The 19006-nt window shown below is 54.6% G+C and overlaps 1 protein-coding gene across 4 annotated transcripts in view; it reads right to left on the bottom strand.

Annotated features, from left to right (window-relative positions):
- Nucleotides 1-19006, bottom strand: part of CARMIL1 (capping protein regulator and myosin 1 linker 1) — a 207269-nt gene that overhangs the window by 92138 nt on the left and 96125 nt on the right. For all 4 annotated transcript variants that reach the window (XM_066246343.1, XM_066246347.1, XM_066246344.1 and 1 more), the window contains exons 12-15: nucleotides 15234-15320; nucleotides 5503-5606; nucleotides 2904-2981; nucleotides 2687-2763 (exon numbers count right to left, since the gene is read on the bottom strand). In XM_066246343.1, coding sequence (XP_066102440.1) covers nucleotides 2687-2763; nucleotides 2904-2981; nucleotides 5503-5606; nucleotides 15234-15320 — 346 coding nt within the window. The remainder of the gene's footprint in view (nucleotides 1-2686; nucleotides 2764-2903; nucleotides 2982-5502; nucleotides 5607-15233; nucleotides 15321-19006) is intronic.

Raw genomic sequence — 19006 nt, 5'->3', positions numbered from 1 at the left:
AGAAACAGGAGGTCAGTGAAAATACCCCAGGGGTGGTGGGAGTGTGCGTGGAATGTCAGATCGCTACCTGCACTTGGGAACATTTCTGGCTGCGACGTGTCTCAGATGCAACCAGACCGAGACCTGGCGTCAACTGAGGAACAACACAGAAAGCCTCATGGTCCCAAGTATCTAGACCACAGACCTCTCATTGTTTCTGACCAAATATCAGAATAAAGACAACACTCCCCCAAGAAATGGCTACAACTTCCAAATGTGTCCCCTGCGGGCACACTGGGAAGAAACAGAGAGAGCCCCCAGCACGCTGTGAGGGGCTGAGAAGAACGAGACTGCGCCCTCCGTGCCGGAAGGTGAGCACGTGGCTTGTTTTATTCTCGCAGAACGGACAAGGGGCCCGAGGACCGTACTTGTGCAAAGCACGCAGGCGGACGCACGGCAGACGCCCACTGAAGACGGTCACTTGTCTCGGGTGGAGGCAGTCACCGCATCTCGGGGCTGAGGCTGTCTCGTGGTCTGGATTGGTCACATAAGCTTCAACAATATTTAAGGGGAAGGAGGTCCCGGAAAACCTGTTACATTTGAAAACTGTTCAAAACGGGACAGTTTCGAGCTATGAAGGAAGAGATACCTCAGCAAGCAGAATCTCTATCTAAGAGGATGAGAAACTCAACTCAAGAGGAGAGAGAATGCTGGTGGACAATGTATTATGTTTCCAACACAGCGGTTCTGGTAACAGAGCATCCTGAGCTTGTCCACCCGTTCACTCTGTGACGAGCACGCAGTGTTAAATCATCCCGTGAACATCGTCTCCTCCGGCTACTCTGACTTGCCCATGTTCCCAAGAGGTCACTGCCCCTTTCTGAGGGACAAGGATGCCCAGCACCCCAATGATGCCAGGCGTGGCCACGCGCATCCACTGGCCGAGGGGACATCATGTCCAGCGGAAATGACGTGCCTGACTGTCCAGAGGGCAGTCAGCGCATGCAATGCTGCGATCCTTGTTCCTCGACCGCGTGACGGTCAGCATTCTGGCCACGGGCCGCTCTGCTTTCCAGAGTGAAGGCCGTGTGGCCAGTCCACAGGGGACATGTCACAAAGCGACTGCTGCTGGACGCCACAGGAATGGGGCAGGAGGGCCATCCCTTACTGTGGACCAACCTGACCCATCCCGACTGACGCACTTATGAACAAAAGTAGGAATAGCCTGGTGGACTGTCCGCAACTCAGTGCCAATGCACCAATTTCAAGCCCACGGCTAAGGGCTCTCTTTGAGCGTGTCCAGATGAGCCGCTGGGCACTGGACAGCTGACTCACACCTCTCACTTGAAAGACACGGCAGTCTGTTAGCACAATGCTGTTCCACAAGTTGAGTAGCTCCACTGAGGATCAGCCATTACAGGGGTCACAGAATTGATGGTGAGCGCAGAACTGATTATAGGAACATCTCTGAGCCTGACCTGTGGTGGTGCAGTGGATAAAGCACTGACCTCGAATGCTGAGGTCGCTGGTTCAAAACCCTGGAAGCCCGGTCGAGGCACATACAAGAAGCAACTACTATAAGCTGATGCTTCCCGCTCTCCTTCCTATTTCTCTCCCTCTCTTTAAAATCAATCAATAAAAAATTTTTTTTAAGTCTTTGTAGTCTATGACCTTGCCTTCTCACTGGGATCTTCACTGAAGCGTGGCGTCATCGCTACCATCAAATACGGATGCTGACTGGGTCACCTCAATGAATGCCCACGAATTGAAGTACCTCAAGGAACTCTCAACGTCCCTGACCTTACTGACCTTACTCCTCTTGCGGTATTGGTGGCATATTCTTTGTTACTGTGAAAATCTACATCACTGATGAAGTAATGGACTGACAGTACTTTAAAATACCGTATCACTCATTTGCAAGGCACGACTGTAGAATAAGCATGCAGAACAACTGAATTTTCCAAATAAGTTCGGGTTATCCCTGTGACTATAAGACCTTTTAGAAAGTTAACTAAGGAAAATGGAGTATTTCTAGTATCGACTGGTTCTCCACGTTATCAAAGAGCACAGAATGGCTAACGTGCAGTTTATGGCGTGGGATCATAGTTACGAAGGCACGGTGTTGACCTGCGGCGACAGCTCGATGGTGCCAGGTTCCACACTCACACACCGTGTGCTTCGTAATTCTGCCTTATTCTCTCTCCACTCTAAGTAGCTGCTGTTTGTGAATACTTGCCGTTTCTCATTTTTCTGCCTTATTTTGCAAGCAGTTCTACATCAGAAAGGTAGAAGGGGGGTCCTTAAGCGGGGTCCCCCACTTGTTACAAACTACAATGCCTGAGTTTGGGGTGACTATTCTCTCTGCATCCCACAGGGTTATATGTACGTCCAAGTCTATCCCGAGTAACGCCTGCAGATGCTGCTGAAAGAGTCCTCACTGTACTGAGAGACAGCCTGTCCCCAGAGGAGAACTATATTACCATACAGTTCACACAGGCTGGAGTTAACAACAAGAACAACAAACTGCAGCGAGAAAAAAAAGAAGAAGAAGAAGATACAACAGCAACATGGACTTTCCGGCCTCGTATTCGTAGAGGACGGCTATGCAGACCCTCGTTTCCTGTCCTGCAGGACATCCCCCAGCCTCACTCTGCTTCCATAACGCAAGTGCGTCCTGGAGGACGCGGCGGGCGGGGCGGCATCGTACCGGTGGGAGAAGACGGTTCTGGAGAGGTTGAGCACGGCCAGGTACTGAAGGCACCCCCGGAGCAGAGCACCGCAGACCTGGGGAGACACAGGCACCCTTAGTCCCTCCGGCTCCCACGCCTGAGGGAACACACGTTTCACGAGCAAGGAAGCCCTCTGAGTCCCACCCAGGCCGCTGGTCTGAGCCCGCCGCCCCCAGAGCAGTATGAGAACATTACCATGTCCAGGGAACACTCCGTGTTGGATAGATCCAGATGGGCGAGGGCATTTGGCTGGGCCAGAAAACTGTACATGTACTTGAAACAAAACACAAAAGGAAGCGATGTGAGGGTCTAGAAACACACGCACACACACGTGTACACACACGCGTGCACACATGCACGGCGCCTGCACACACACGTTAAGACTTCTAAAGGAAGCCGCCCAAATCCTCCCAGAAAATCGCCCCCCCCCCGTCTTCCCAACAGACTTATCAGAATCTGTGTCATTACATTATCTTCTTTGAGAACAACAACAACAACCCAAGAATACTCAAAATAAAAATTACATGTAAGCAAAAATAAGGTCAAACGGTATCCTGGCTACAAAACTCCCCCCCCCTTTTTTTTTTTGGTTACACATGACCTAGTTCTCTTGATTAGCTGCATTGTGACGATGCTGGAACGGGGCTGATGAGCTCTCACGGCCGGGACCGGGGGACCACCCGCGCAGCCTTCGCCCGGCGAAAATGTTCATCACCCGTGAAAGCGTCTGAGGAGCCAGTCACTCGGGTCTGAACGAAAGGACGGCCTCGGGCCTGACGCCCCGTCCATCTTCTGACCCTTGGTTATGGCCACACTCCAGCGAGAGTCGCCCGACAGCACTGTTCGTTTGTTGTGCTTTAACCTCACGCGTAGCAAAGCACCTCAGGTTTGGGGGGCTCCCAATGTCCACGCCCTCCCCTCCCCCCTGTGCAAAGCCCTCAAAGCAAGGAAGTGAGCAGGTCCCTGTCATTCCTCACGGCCTAATTCTCCAAAGCGTGAGCCGCGGGTGCCAGCGCCCACCAGTGAGACACCACGTCCGAGCTCCCGCACCAGGCAGATGGCCCACTTCTCCTCCTGGGACTAACTGGTCCTCTGAGTGCAGCCCTTTGTCTCTACGGAGCTGGAGAAAAGGCCCTCCACCGAGGAATTCACAGGAGACAGAGACTAGCCCGGACACACCGCAGGGGAACCGGAGACTAGCCCGGACACACCGCAGGAGAACCAGAGACTAGCCCGGACACACCGCAGGGGAACCGGAGACTAGCCCGGACACACCGCAGGGGAACCGGAGACTAACCCGGACACACCGCAGGGGAACCGGAGACTAACCCGGACACACCGCAGGGGAACCGGAGACTAGCCCGGACACACCGCAGGGGAACCGGAGACTAACCCGGACACACCGCAGGGGAACCGGAGACTAGCCCGGACACACCGCAGGGGAACCGGAGACTAGCCCGGACACACCGCAGGGGAACCGGAGACTAGCCCGGACACACCGCAGGAGAACCGACAGACGCACCACAGACTGCACTACGAAAGCTCTCAGAAAGCCTCCTGCGCTCTCTCCCTCACTACCACGCGGACCTCTGCTGCTGTGGCTTTGCCGGCACGGCTGTCACTCCCGGCCACCGGCGGGGGGAGCTCTCCTCACCTCCAGCAGTGACCGGTCACCGCTTGCCTGGGGACACCTGGAAGAGGCAGGCCCCCGCAGTGAGCCCTCCCTGCACTCGCCCTCCCCCCAGGCCTGACCACTCCCCTGCAGGACACCGTCCTGGCCCCAACGTCAGGGGTCACTATCGAACCTTTCGGAGTGACACCACCCTCTGCCCCTCTGGGGTGTCCCTCGTGTTTTGGTGATCTCACGCAGAACTCTGTTCCTTTTGGGATGGAGGAGGTGAGTCCTCAGTGAAGGTGACGAGTAAAACTGGACAATGCCCTGGACAAGCACGGCACTCCCCGAGTGACCCCACGTGGGGTGGGGCCGCAGCAGAGCCGCAGAGAGCAGGGCGGCACCACTGCCCACGGAAACGGGGGTCAGAGTCTCCCCACCCCATTAACCCGTGGGGCTCGCTGAGGTCCTTCGGAGATGCCGCCCCTGCCGTGGGCCCTCCCGCTAAGAAAGCGTCTCTTCTCCACACTGTGACCAGAGGGGACCCCGGCATATCTGACAATGAGACCACCCCTCGTTCCTGGGGTCGTAATCTCCGCCAGACGGCTTGCATTCCAGACTCAGCTGCGTGAACAGCTGTGCTCTCGTGGGGAAAGCGCGTCCCTGCAGGCGACCCCTACGCCCCCCTCTCCCCGCTGTGTCTGGGCAGCTCAGGACTCCCCGTTTCCCCCGACACCCCCTTTCAGCTGCAGACGACACGCGGAAACCCCCAGCGGCCCCACAGCATTACTCCACGATGCCCTGACTCAGTTCACCTCTCCGATCCCCCGTCGGGCAACCTTAACAGGTGCAGCGGTGTTTTCCAATCAAGGAAAAGAATTCCTTCAAAAGAAGTTGTTTCCAAAAAAGAACTTTAACTTCAGCAACATTACATGACAAAAAGAAAATGTGACAGGCCACGTCCCATAGACAGAAAGCTAGGGGGCAGGCCCCACCTAAGGAAGGCAGGCTCTGAGACTTTCTCTAGAACAATTCCTGGGCGTGTAACGGAATGAGTCTAAGGCCTCGTGAGACAGGGAGGGGCAGGGGGTGAGTCAGCACACCCGCCCGCCCGCCGTGGTTAGAAATCGTGCCAGGCTTAGCGAACGCAGCTTCCGCGGGAGGGGCAAGAGTGGGTCCTACCGAGAGGTCGTCTCCACGAAGGACGTTCCCTGAGAGGTCGAGGTGGGCGAGGGTGGTGGCGGTCAGCGGGTTGGCACTGAGTGACTGGGAAAGGCTGTTCACCCCTGAAACAGTGAGAAGATCTGGCTCAGTTTTCAGCCCAGGTGACAGGAGGTTTGTGGGTTTCCATAACGGCCAGGGGTCCCCACCAAACTGCGGGAATGAGGCTAACTGTAAGCACCGTCTCCCCAAAAATGGTAGCTGCAGGGGTGTCTTCTGGACGCCCCTCAGGAGAGAGAGGTTGGTCACACACACACAGCCAAGCCACTGAGCAGAAGACCCCCACTTCACTGTATCCCATTTCTTCCGACCGGAATGGACCGGATTTTACTTTGAAGTCTTAGGGCCATGCAGACAATGGGATTATTTCTATCCTTCTGTTAATCCTGTCGGGGATGGGAGGAGGTCTGAGGCTCAGTGTGCGGTGGTTGATGATGTAGGCAGGTGCCAATGCAGATACCTGAAGCCACGTAAATACTCGGGCGTTCACAAATGCAGGGCCCCACCTAATGTGGAGAGCCCGGTCGAGACTTTGACAGGGACGGATTTCATGGAGAGAGTGACCTGTGCCCAGTGTGAGAGGCAACCAAAGGGAACCCCCACGGGCGATACTCTGCACGCTGTGTACCCAAATAACACCAGAGCTCATGTCAGAGTCAACGGAACAAACTGGTAACACCGCCTCAGGAGACCAAGGACGAGCACGTACGAGGGGCAAGGCGGTCCTGTGTGGGGGAGCCATGTCCAGGGCAAGGTGGTCCTGTGTAGGGGAGCCATGTCCGGGGCGGGGCGGGGAGGGACAGGTCAGCAAGCTGGGCCGAGTGGCTGGGTAACAGGCCACTTCTTGTCACGGGCAGCACAGGCTCTAGGCAGGGTATCAGGCCACAGCGGCAGCCCAGGACAGTCTGGTCACTCACTGAGTTCAGAGGTCACACAGAGTATCAGAATCATTCTTCTTAAGATAGGACAGATACGAGATATTGCAAAACTCCCGTATTCTTACGAAAACTCTGAGATTCTCACTGCATATTTCAGGAACATGGCTATTTCTAAATTGAATGCACTTTTTATAAATTCTTTTGTTTTTCTAATTTTTCAGTGATGTTCTGAATATCCCAGGTGGCCCCTGAAGTGGGACAGGAAAGCCTCCACCAGGACAAGAAGCCAGGGCCAGGCCTGCTGGCGGGCGCCAAAAACACTCAGAAAAGACCTGAGAGACAGTCACAGAGAACTGACTCCAGTGGGCATCCGACAATCGTCAGAGCCACCCGCCAGGGTGAGCCCACAGCGGGGCACGGAGAGAGGAGTGTAGAGAGAGGAGATGGAGACAATCGTCAGAGCCACCCGCCAGGGTGAGCCCACAGCGGGGCACGGAGAGAGGAGTGTAGAGAGAGGAGATGGGGACAATCGTCAGAGCCACCCGCCAGGGTGAGCCCACAGCGGGGCATGGAGAGAGAAGTGTAGAGAGAGGAGATGGGGGACAATCGTCAAAGCCACCCGCCAGGGTGAGCCCACAGCGGGGCACGGAGAGAGGAGTGTAGAGAGAGGAGATGGGGACAATCGTCAGAGCCACCCGCCAGGGTGAGCCCACAGCGGGGCATGGAGAGAGAAGTGTAGAGAGAGGAGATGGGGGACAATCGTCAAAGCCACCCGCCAGGGTGAGCCTACAGCGGGTCATGGAGAGAGGAGTGTAGAGAGAGGAGATGGGGACAATCGTCAGAGCCACCTGCCAGGGTGAGCCCACAGCGGGGCACGGAGAGAGGAGTGTAGAGAGAGGAGATGGGGACAATCGTCAGAGCCACCCGCCAGGGTGAGCCCACAGCGGGTCATGGAGAGAGGAGTGTAGAGAGAGGAGATGGAGACAATCGTCAGAGCCACCCGCCAGGGTGAGCCCACAGCGGGGCACGGAGAGAGGAGTGTAGAGAGAGGAGATGGGGACAATCGTCAGAGCCACCCGCCAGGGTGAGCCCACAGCGGGGCATGGAGAGAGAAGTGTAGAGAGAGGAGATGGGGGACAATCGTCAAAGCCACCCGCCAGGGTGAGCCCACAGCGGGGCACGGAGAGAGGAGTGTAGAGAGAGGAGATGGAGACAATCGTCAAAGCCACCCACCAGGGTGAGCCCACAGCGGGGCACGGAGAGAGGAGTGTAGAGAGAGGAGATGGGGACAATCGTCAGAGCCACCCGCCAGGGTGAGCCCACAGCGGGGCACGGAGAGAGGAGTGTAGAGAGAGGAGATGGGGACAATCGTCAGAGCCACCCACCAGGGTGAGCCCACAGCGGGTCATGGAGAGAGGAGTGTAGAGAGAGGAGATGGGGACAATCGTCAGAGCCACCCGCCAGGGTGAGCCCACAGTGGGTCACAGAGAGAGGAGAGTGTAGAGAGAGGAGATGGGGACAATCGTCAGAGCCACCCGCCAGGGTGAGCCCACAGCGGGACACGGAGAGAGGAGTGTAGAGAGAGGAGATGGGGACAATCGTCAGAGCCACCCGCCAGGGTGAGCCCACAGCGGGTCATGGAGAGAGGAGTGTAGAGAGAGGAGATGGAGACAATCGTCAAAGCCACCCACCAGGGTGAGCCCACAGCGGGGCACGGAGAGAGGAGTGTAGAGAGAGGAGATGGAGACAATCGTCAAAGCCACCCACCAGGGTGAGCCCACAGCGGGTCATGGAGAGAGGAGTGTAGAGAGAGGAGATGGGGACAATCGTCAGAGCCACCCGCCAGGGTGAGCCCACAGCGGGGCACGGAGAGAGGAGTGTAGAGAGAGGAGATGGGGACAATCGTCAGAGCCACCCGCCAGGGTGAGCCCACAGCGGGGCACGGAGAGAGAAGTGTAGAGAGAGGAGATGGGGGACAATCGTCAGAGCCACCCACCAGGGTGAGCCCACAGCGGGTCACAGAGAGAGGAGAGTGTAGAGAGAGGAGATGGGGGACAATCGTCAGAGCCACCCGCCAGGGTGAGCCCACAGCGGGTCACAGAGAGAGGAGAGTGTAGAGAGAGGAGATGGGAGACAATCGTCAGAGCCACCCGCCAGGGTGAGCCCACAGCGGGGCACGGAGAGAGGAGAGTGTAGAGAGAGGAGATGGGGGACAATCATCAGAGCCACCCGCCAGGGTGAGCCCACAGCGGGGCACGGAGAGAGGAGTGTAGAGAGAGGAGATGGGGGAGAGCGAGAAGTCACTCACTCAAGTTCAAGGAGGAATTTCTTGGCTATCAACTCCATCTTTATGAAGTGCTCATAAAATGTTTACGCAAGGATGGAGATCAGGGTTATGTAACTGAGACCCATTCTCTGCCCTCAGAAAGTTCAGAGACTGAACTCCAGGACGAAAAGTCAGAGCTACACCAGGGATGTTTATTCATTGCAACAGATCTTTATAGAGCATTCAGGCATGACTTCTGGGACCCAGGGACCACTACCTCCCCCTCTAACAACCAGTCCAGGAGACAGCAGAATAACCAGTGAGGTCAGTACAATCACAGACGTAAGAAACTGAGCTGGGGCCCTGGCCAGTTGGCTCAGTGGTAGAGCGACGGCCTGGAGTGCAGGAGTCCCAGGCTCGATTCCCGGCCAGGGCACACAGGAGAAGCGCCCATCTGCTTCTCCAACCCTCCCCCTCTCCTTCCTCTCTGTCTCTATCTTCCCCTCCCACAGCCGAGGCTCCATTGGAGCAAAGATGGCCCGGGCACTGAGGATGGCTCTATGGCCTCTGCCTCAGGCGCTAGAGTGGCTCTGGTCGCAACAGAGCAACATCCCAGATGGGCAGAGCATCGCCCCCTGGTGGGCGTGCTGGGTGGATCCCGGTTGGGAGGCTACAGAAGTCTGTCTCTCTGCCCCCCCTCCTCTCACCGAGTTTAAAAAAAAGAAAAGAAAGAAACAGCCTGACCGTGAGGGAGGTAGAGAGTTGGTGAGTTTGGTTGGACAAAGAAACCTGTGATGGTCTGTTGAAGGCTTGCTCTCTGGAGGTAACATCTCTGACGGTATAAACAGTCAACCTCCGTCAGTCTGTCCCATTGCTAGTAAGTACCACTAACGTGTTCTGTAGCAGAATATGGAAAACACCAGACTCTCATCAAGAAAATTATTTGTAAAAATCATTTCCTTGGTGAGGTAAAACACACCTTAGTAAGTGAATTTCAAGAATGAACAGGTCAAACTAGTCTCGACAGCACACACTCCTCAGAAGGTGGGGATGCGTGGCGATGGGCCAAAATCTGCACAGGCTGCGGGGAGCCTCACGCGATCGGCCCAGCTCCGTGCTCCCGAACAGAATGAGGGTCACCCCCTCGTGAGCCCATACCCACGAGAGGCCCATGCTGATAGGGACATGAGCAGCAGGAGATCACAAAAAAATACAGCATGGAAAAAGATCAGGACCCTTCCAGCCCAAAGGAAAGCCAGAGTGCCAGGCCACACAGATCGGGCCGTCCCATGACCCCGGCCAGTCCCGCCGGCTGCCAGCGGAGGGGTTCTAGCTGGAGCGACCGGCAGCAGATGCCCGGCTGACGCAATCTGGCAGTCAGCGGGGCACTCGCCAGACGTCCAGGGAACCATCGCTCCGCTAACATCTGAGGAAGAGGAATGGCCTGTGGAGACAGCGTGGACGTCATGGGGAGATTAAAAGACAAATCCTGCTTGAATTACGGAGCAAGGACCAGAGATGCTTTCCTAGGAAGAAAATATACAGGCTAGTCAAATCCAACGGAGGCTTAAAACACTACATCTCCACCCAAGTTCTTTCGCATCTGCAAACCCCTCCGATCCTGGGACAGCCCGCAAGAATAATGCAAGTTCTTCCTTTTTTTAAAAAAAAAAAATCAGTTTTCTTGTAAAAACAACACTTTGAGATACACATTTTGAAATGGGCAACTTAAAATTCCGTGGGCCACATGTTGTAAAACACTAATTCTCACAGCACACGTTACCGCAGGGACGGGGTCGATGCGGTGACCTTAATTTGTGAAGGGTGGCGGGAAGGTGTCCTCATGCACGGGGACACACACTGCGGACCCCCCCTGCCACCACACTTGGGACGTCAGTGAGGGGTGGCACTGCGGTGCTCGGAACCCAAACCTGCCCTCGGGAGGAGGAGCGGCCACCGTGTCTCTCTGTTTGTGTCATAGCCATGGACAAATAAGTCAAAATAAATAAATATAACCCATTTTTAGCCTCACTCTTCAGAGAGGTAAGCCTATGGAGCACATGATAAATCGCTTGTATTTTTCATATGTGGAGAATTAATATAAGTTTTTTAAAATGTTAACAATGTAAGGCAAGTTAGAAAAATGGAAACTAGTAATTCCTCAAAAAAAAAAAAGCAAACAAATGACTAAGGAACAAGGGGTGGGGAATGACCGGAGCAATTTCAACAATTGAGCAATAACTGAAGAAGCCAAAATTAACGTATCAGAGCGCTTGGGCTTATCAGCTTGATAAACAAGAAAAGAATAATAATAACCAGTGACGGTGGAAGTATAAAGGATTTGCACAAAATAGTCGGAGGGCACCTTGATGATAAATTTTTTTTTTCGAAAACTTTTTAAAAATGTGTCAACTCTTGGATCTCATCATTCTGCTCACAGGCATTTATCCTAAGTAAGAAATTAACGAATGTCCCATCGTTAGGTGAAAAACCATGCTTGCTTTGTTTGCATGACTGAAGAATTAACCGTTAAGAGATCATTGACATAAATCACAAAACATTTTCTGTGGGCTGGGACATCACGCAGACACTGGAAGTGAGCATGTGTTTGCTGACATAAAAAAACATAATTTATAACGTGTGCGGGAAAGTCTATGAAATGTGCAGCATAGTGTAATCCTATATATGCATTTGTGTGTGTGTGTATGTATGTGTGTGTGCAGGTATGAGTATAAATAAACCATGACAGTATAAATAAAACAAAACAGCGTGGAGAGATGGCCAACAAATTGTCTAGTGACCATCTCATAATGGTTTGGTACTGACATTGCAAGTAATCTTTGATTCCTCCTTTATCTTTTTTTTTTTTTTTAACAGAGACAGAGAGAGTCAGAGAGAGGGATAGATAGGGACAGACAGACAGAAACAGAGAGAGATGAGAAGCATCAATCATCAGTTTCTTGTTGCAACACCTTAGTTGTTCATTGATTGCTTTCTCATATGTGCCTTGACCGCGGGCCTTCAGCAGACCGAGTAACCCCTTGCTTGAGCCAGTGACCTTGGGTCCAAGCTGGTGAGCTTTTTGCTCAAGCCAGATGAGCCTGCACTCAAGCTGGTGACCTCAGGGTCTCGAACCTGGGTCCTCCGCATCCCAGTTCCACGCTCTATCCACTGCACCACCACCTGGTCAGGCCCTCCTTGATCTTTTTGAGTATCTTCTAAATCTTTACCACAAATATGTAATGCACTGATAATCATCAATATCAAAAAATGGAAAAAGTTACAGGTTTTCATGAAACTGATCTGCTGCGATACGACAGGGACGATGTAAAGGGAGGTGCTTGGCTCTCGGGTCCGGATGGCACAGGTACCAGGACAGAAGACACCGATCTCCAGGGAGATCTTTCCCTTCGGAAATGGACTCGTAATGCCTTTACCTTGACCGTGTGCAGATGGCACAGGTACCAGGACAGAAGACACCGATCTCCAGGGAGATCTTTCCCTTCGGAAATGGACTCGTAATGCCTTTACCTTAACCGTGTGCAGATGGCACAGGTACCAGGACAGAAGACACTGATCTCCAGGGAGATCTTTCCCTTCGGAAATGGACTCGTAATGCCTTTACCTTGACCGTGTGCAGATGGCACAGGTACCAGGACAGAAGACACCGATCTCCAGGGAGATCTTTCCCTTCGGAAATGGACTCGTAATGCCTTTATCTTAACCGTGTGCAGATGGCACAGGTACCAGGACAGAAGACACCGACCTCCAGGGAGATTTTTCCCTTTGGAAATGGACTCGTAATGCCTTTATCTTAACCGTGTGCAGATGGAACCATGGGGCCTGCAGAGCTGACCCCACTTCACAGCCTTCCTCGTGTCACTGTGTGTTCACAATGGAGCAGGAGTGGATGGACGTGACGTCACCAAGGGACCACACTGTTCCACCCGCTCAGCCGTGACACGTGCGGTGAGAGCTCGCAACAAGCCAGGGACACAGCAGTGAACTCAGCAAAGCCCTCCCCCCCACAGAAACTCCCCGGCTGGGACTCAAAGAAAACACAGTAGGAAACACCCTAAAGTAAAGAAACAGGTGGGTGCTGTGGGACACAGAGGAGCACCAGGCCCTGCAGTGCACGGACAGCTGGCTGTCGGAGTGACCCAGAGGCTCCAAGTGACGTGGATGCTGAATCTGACAGAATAGATGCTGAATCAACCCAGGTCTGCGGGCAGAGACAGAGGCTGCTCCAGGCCAAAATGACAGCAAATGTTTCAAAAATGCCAGCATAAGATGACGCTGATTGTGATCATGGTGGTGATGATGGTGATGGTGGTGATGATGACGGTGGTGATGGTGATGATGGTGATGATGGTGATGGTGGTGATGATGACGGTGGTGATGGTGATGATGGTAATGATGATGGTGATGATGATGGTGATGGTGGTGATGGTGGTGATGGTGATGGTGGGGGTGGTGGGGGTGGTGATGGTAGGGGTGGTGATGGTGGTGATGATGGTGATGATGATGGTGGTGGTGGTGATGGTGGGGGTGGTGGGGGTGGTGGGGGTGGTGGTGGTGGTGGTGATGATGGTGGGGGTGGTGATGGTAGGGGTGGTGATGGTGGTGATGATGGTGATGATGGTGGTGGTGATGGTGGGGGTGGTGGGGGTGGTGGTGGTGGTGGTGGTGATGGTGGGGGTGGTGATGGTAGGGGTGGTGATGGTGGTGATGATGGTGATGATGATGGTGGTGGTGGTGATGGTGGGGGTGGTGGGGGTGGTGGTGGTGGTGGTGGTGATGGTGGGGGTGGTGGTGGTGGGGGTGGTGATGGTGGGGGTGGTGATGGTGGTGATGGTGATGGTGGGGGTGGTGATGGTGGGGGTGGTGGGGGGGGTGGTGGTGGTGGTGGTGATGGTTGTGGTGATGGTGATGGTGGTGGTGGTGGTGGTGGTAATGATGATGGTGATGATGGTGGTGGTAATGATGATGGTGATGGTGGTGGTGGTGGTAGTGGTGATGGTGGGGGTGGTGGTGATGGTGGTGGTGGTGGCGACGATGATGGTGGTGATGGTGGTGATGATGGTGATGACGATGATGGTGATGGTGGTGGTGGTGGTGGTAGTGGTAGTGGTGATGGTGGGGGGGTGGTGATGGTGATGGTGGTGGTGGTGATGGTGGTGATGGTGGGGGTGGTGGTGGTGGTGGTGGTGATGGTGGGGGTGGTGATGGTGGTGATGGTGATGGTGGTGATGGTGATGGTGGTGGTGGTGATGGTGGGGGTGGTGGGGGGGGTGGTGGTGGTGGTGGTGATGGTTGTGGTGATGGTGATGGTGGTGGTGGTGGTGGTGGTAATGATGATGGTGATGATGGTGGTGGTAATGATGATGGTGATGGTGGTGGTGGTGGTGGTAGTGGTAGTGGTGATGGTGGGGGGGTGGTGATGGTGATGGTGGTGGTGGTGATGGTGGTGATGGTGATAGTGGTGACAGTGATGGTGGTGGTGGTGATGGTGATGGTGATGGTGATGGTGGGGGTGGTGATGGTGATGATGGTGATGGTGGGGGTGGTGATGGTGATGATAGTGATGGTGGTGGTGGTGATGGTGGTGGTGGTAGTGGTGATGGTGGTGGTGATGGTGATGGTAGGGGTGGTAGTGGTGATGGTGGTGGTGATGATGATGGTATTGGTTATGGTGATGGTGGTGGCAGGGGCCCTTTGTGCCAAAAACGGCACTGTGTGCAAATTAACTCAGTGAACCCCACCAGCTGTGATGAAGCAGACACGCATTCCCATCTTACCCCTCAGGTGACTGAGGGACAAAGACTGAAGAGCACGTTCCCAGTGAGTGGGAGAGGCAGGACTCATCCCAAGGCCAACGGAGTGAGGACTGCCACTTAATCACTATGTACACTGCCCTCAAAAGACAGCAATACATTTAGGAAATGACAAGTGATTCCGTTCGAGAACACCCACTGAACACCCACAACGGGCCAGGCCCTGTGCCAGGCGCCGAAGTTACACAGGTCCCCAGGTTTGCAGGGAAAACACACTGTTTACACACAGTACGAGACACGTGACCTAGAACTAACAACACAGAGGAAAGAGAAACGAACTCTGTTGAGGCCTCACGAGGACAGAGCACATCTCAGAAGGTGTGATTACCATGTGAGGGTTTTATAAAATACAATGATGCTCTCCCAAGATATTAAAGGGGGTGTGAAATAACAGAAAAAAGCTCTCGCCCCCAGTCCCTGGCAAACTTTCTAAGTGGAAAGACAGCCAGGAGCACATGCTGTTCTGAGAGGCATCTGGTGGGTGGCTTCTGGACAGGGTTGGTCACCAGACAGATCAAACCATGATTAGGAGCTTGGAATTTCCAGCCCCACCTCTGTCTTCCAGAGAGGGGAGAGGGCTGGAAATGGAGTGAATAACTGATCGTGCCTCCATGACTGAGTAATAATTCTAACTACATATTTAAGGTAGCAAGGTGTAGCAAAATATTATATAATATTATAGATATAAAGTTAAGTAAATAAAATATACTGTACCTTTAGGTGATAATGAGGTTTTAGATAAATTTAAATGCTTTAATCCCTTTGGGAGTTTGGCAAATTGAATACTTAGAGAGGACACACCTGAGGAAGAGAAAAAAAGAGACATTATGACAATTTCCAAGTTCTCAGAGCGGCATTTATTTTACAAGGCCTAAAGATTTGATTTAACCCTTTAAGTAGTACGAATGTTCATGTACATCCTTGTGCCTCCTAACCATCTAGAGTATGATCATAACAAAATTTTTTATTTTAAAAACATGTAAGATAACATTTAAAAAAGGCAAATGTATGTTCTTCTTGTTTCCATCAATTGGTTATCAAACAAACATGATTTTAAGTTAATAAAATTGGAACTGGAACTAATTTCATTTTTTGAAAAACTCACTCCCAGGGGTCAGCGAGTCTGAAAAAACTCACTACTCAGAGGGTTAATTCTAATTCGAGGGAACATTTTTTCTTTCTAAGGTCAGCCCTTGTTTTCTAATCATCCACCATCAGACCTCCGTTTCTTTCTGTCCTGTTTATAGGGCAGGAGAAAAAGAAAGTTGTTTAAGAGTAACACCATCAAAACTTTGCCATTAGAGATGCTTTTCTTTGGATCAAGTACCCACTCTCCTCCTCGTCCTAGTTCAAATGGAAACACGCTCAGGAAGAGCGATATAACCGTGCCCCCCTTTTCTCTTTAAACCGAGTCTTAATGCGTCGAACAGGCTTCTGGGTAGCAGACGCATGTCAAGAAAAACAGTGTACTATTATTAACTATTCGGAGAACAGCTCTGCTTTTAGCAGACAAATATGGATTGACAATCACTGGACTAAATCATTTTAAACAGGTATTGTTTTTTAAATTTTTTAAAGACTTTATTCCATTTTCAGTGAGGAGAGAGAGAGAGAGAGAGGGAAAGAAAGAGGGGGGGAGAGAGAAAGAAGGAAAGAGAGAGAGAGAGAGAAGGGGGAGGAGCAGGAAACATCCACTCCCATATGTGCCTTGACCGGGCAAGCCCAAGGTTTTAAACCTATGACCTCAGTGTTCCAAGTCAATGCTTGATGCCACTGCGCCACCACTGGTCAGGCCTTATACAGGGTTTTAATCTAAATATTTCCAGAGATATATGCTGACCCATGTTTTGAACTGCAAAGAGGGAGCACTACCACCCGCGATGCCTGAGTCCCCACGTCCCACATCCTCCCCAGCCTCGACTGCGACTGCAGCCCCCACCACGTGGAGACTAGCCCCTCGCTGTGGTTCAAGCGTGTGTCTCCCTAACAACTACAGTGTCCCTCCCGGTCAGCTGTCCTGATTCCACCTCCCAGGACCTGCCTCCAACAACCAGCGGCCGCCTCCTGTCAGCAGACAACGTGCTCGAGTCCCGCTCATCATAGAAACAAAACCGACACCGCCCTCCCGTCTCCGAAAGGTGACCTGCGTGGGCTCCTCCTCGTGGTGTCCAAGCACTAGAGAGGACGCTGGCTTCCCTAGAGACATGACTGCACCCCGAGAAGCTCCTGACCCAGGGCTGCACCCCCGTGGTCTCCAGCCGCCCGGGGGTCCAGTCTCCAGCCCAACCTTCCCTTAGACACACTACTGCTGCAGCGTCGGCTCGAACCCACACGGGCACCCTTGTCAGCGAAAAACAAGAAGCTGGTAAGGGTCTCGGTCGGCATCCTCAGCTCTGTCTGATAATTATTCCTCCTCACACGTGTGACATTCCATAACGAAAGGCCCTGGCTCAATGTTGCGGGAGAACATGTGCAACAGAGAACGGAAACATAACATTCCCTCTGCAAATGAAGCTATTTCTTTTTAACGCCCATCCGTCAGCATCTTCCCACCTGAGCACTCACAGGCCCAGGGTCCCCCTTCCAGACCTCGGCTCTTCCCTCCACCCAGAGGACCACCCAGGGTCCCCCTTCCAGACCTCCGGCTCTTCCCTCCACCCAGGGGACCACCCAGGGTCCCCCTTCCATTCCTCCGGCTCTTCCCTCCACCCAGGGGACCACCCAGGGTCCCCCTTCCATTCCTCCGGCTCTTCCCTCCACCCAGAGGACCACCCAGGGTCCCCCTTCCAGACCTCCGGCTCTTCCCTCCACCCAGGGGACCACCCAGGGTCCCCCTTCCATTCCTCCGGCTCTTCCCTCCACCCAGGGGACCACCCAGGGTCCCCCTTCCACACCTCCGGCTCTTCCCTCCACCCAGGGGACCACCCAGGGTCCCCCTTCCAGACCTCCGGCTCTTCCCTCCACCCAGGGGACCACCCAGGGTCCCCCTTCCAGACCTCGGCTCTTCCCTCCACCCAGGGACCACCCAGGGTCCCCCTTCCAGACCTCGGCTCTTCCCTCCACCCAGGGGACCAGTCGGCGGAGCCTCCCTGTGCCTGGTCCTGACCTCTCATCCCTCCCGTCTCCCACCGCTCACTGTCCACCCCTCAACTCGTGTGAATGTAAACAGCTGTCTGTGGTTGGCCAGAGTGTATGATGGCGCCCGGGATGCCCGCCCCCTGGTACGCACACCCTGTACACGCCCCCTCGAGGGTGCGGGGTGAATGGCTACGTAGGATGGGATGTCACTGACCGATCAGGTTACTGATCAGTTGACACTGGGTTCGTCAAAAGGGAGCGCGTCCCAGGAGGGCCTGACCCAATCAGGGGCTCTGTCTAAAAAATCGTAAAGCATCCGAGGGGTGAGGTCCTGCTGGCCTTGGGAATGACATCCAGCAGCACGTGTGAGAGGACAGGCCACCCAGGCCACCCGGCAGGGCCTGGGAGCCAGCTAGCAGATGGTGGCCTCAGTCCTGGAGCCCCAAGGGGATTCGCTCTGCCCCGCCAGAAAGCTGGAGCAGGAGCCCGGGACACAGACGAGACCACAGCCCGAGGACAACCGGACTGCGGCCTTGGGAGACCGAGCGGAGACTCTCGCCACCCGAACCCGGACTGCGGCCTTGGGAGACCGAGCGGAGACTCTCGCCAACCCGAACCCGGACTGCGGCCTTGGGAGACCGAGCGGAGACTCTCGCCAACCCGAACCCGGACTGCGGCCTTGGGAGACCGAGCGGAGACTCTCGCCAACCCGAACCCGGACTGCGGCCTTGGGAGACCGAGCGGAGACTCTCGCCAACCCGAACCCGGACTGCGGCCTTGGGAGACCGAGCGGAGACTCTCGCCAACCCGAACCCGGACTGCGGCCTTGGGAGACCGAGCGGAGACTCTCGCCAACCCGAACCCGGACTGCGGCCTTGGGAGACCGAGCGGAGACTCTCGCCAACCCGAACCCGGACTGCGGCCTTGGGAGACCGAGCGGAGACTCTCGCCAACCCGAACCCGGACTGCGGCCTTGGGAGACCGAGCGGAGACTCTCGCCAACCCGAACCCGGACTGCGGCCTTGGGAGACCGAGCGGAGACTCTCGCCAACCCGAACCCGGACTGCGGCCTTGGGAGACCGAGCGGAGACTCTCGCCAACCCGAACCCGGACTGCGGCCTTGGGAGACCGAGCGGAGACTCTCGCCAACCCGAACCCGGACTGCGGCCTTGGGAGACCGAGCGGAGACTCTCGCCAACCCGAACCCGGACTGCGGCCTTGGGAGACCGAGCGGAGACTCTCGCCAACCCGAACCCGGACTGCGGCCTTGGGAGACCGAGCGGAGACTCTCGCCAACCCGAACCCGGACTGCGGCCTTGGGAGACCGAGCGGAGACTCTCGCCAACCCGAACCCGGACTGCGGCCTTGGGAGACCGAGCGGAGACTCTCGCCAACCCGAACCCGGACTG

The sequence above is a fragment of the Saccopteryx bilineata genome, chromosome 11 (assembly GCF_036850765.1).
Source record: "Saccopteryx bilineata isolate mSacBil1 chromosome 11, mSacBil1_pri_phased_curated, whole genome shotgun sequence".
NCBI classification, from domain to species: Eukaryota; Metazoa; Chordata; class Mammalia; order Chiroptera; family Emballonuridae; genus Saccopteryx; species Saccopteryx bilineata.
This window is presented reverse-complemented; position numbering and strand designations above follow the sequence as displayed.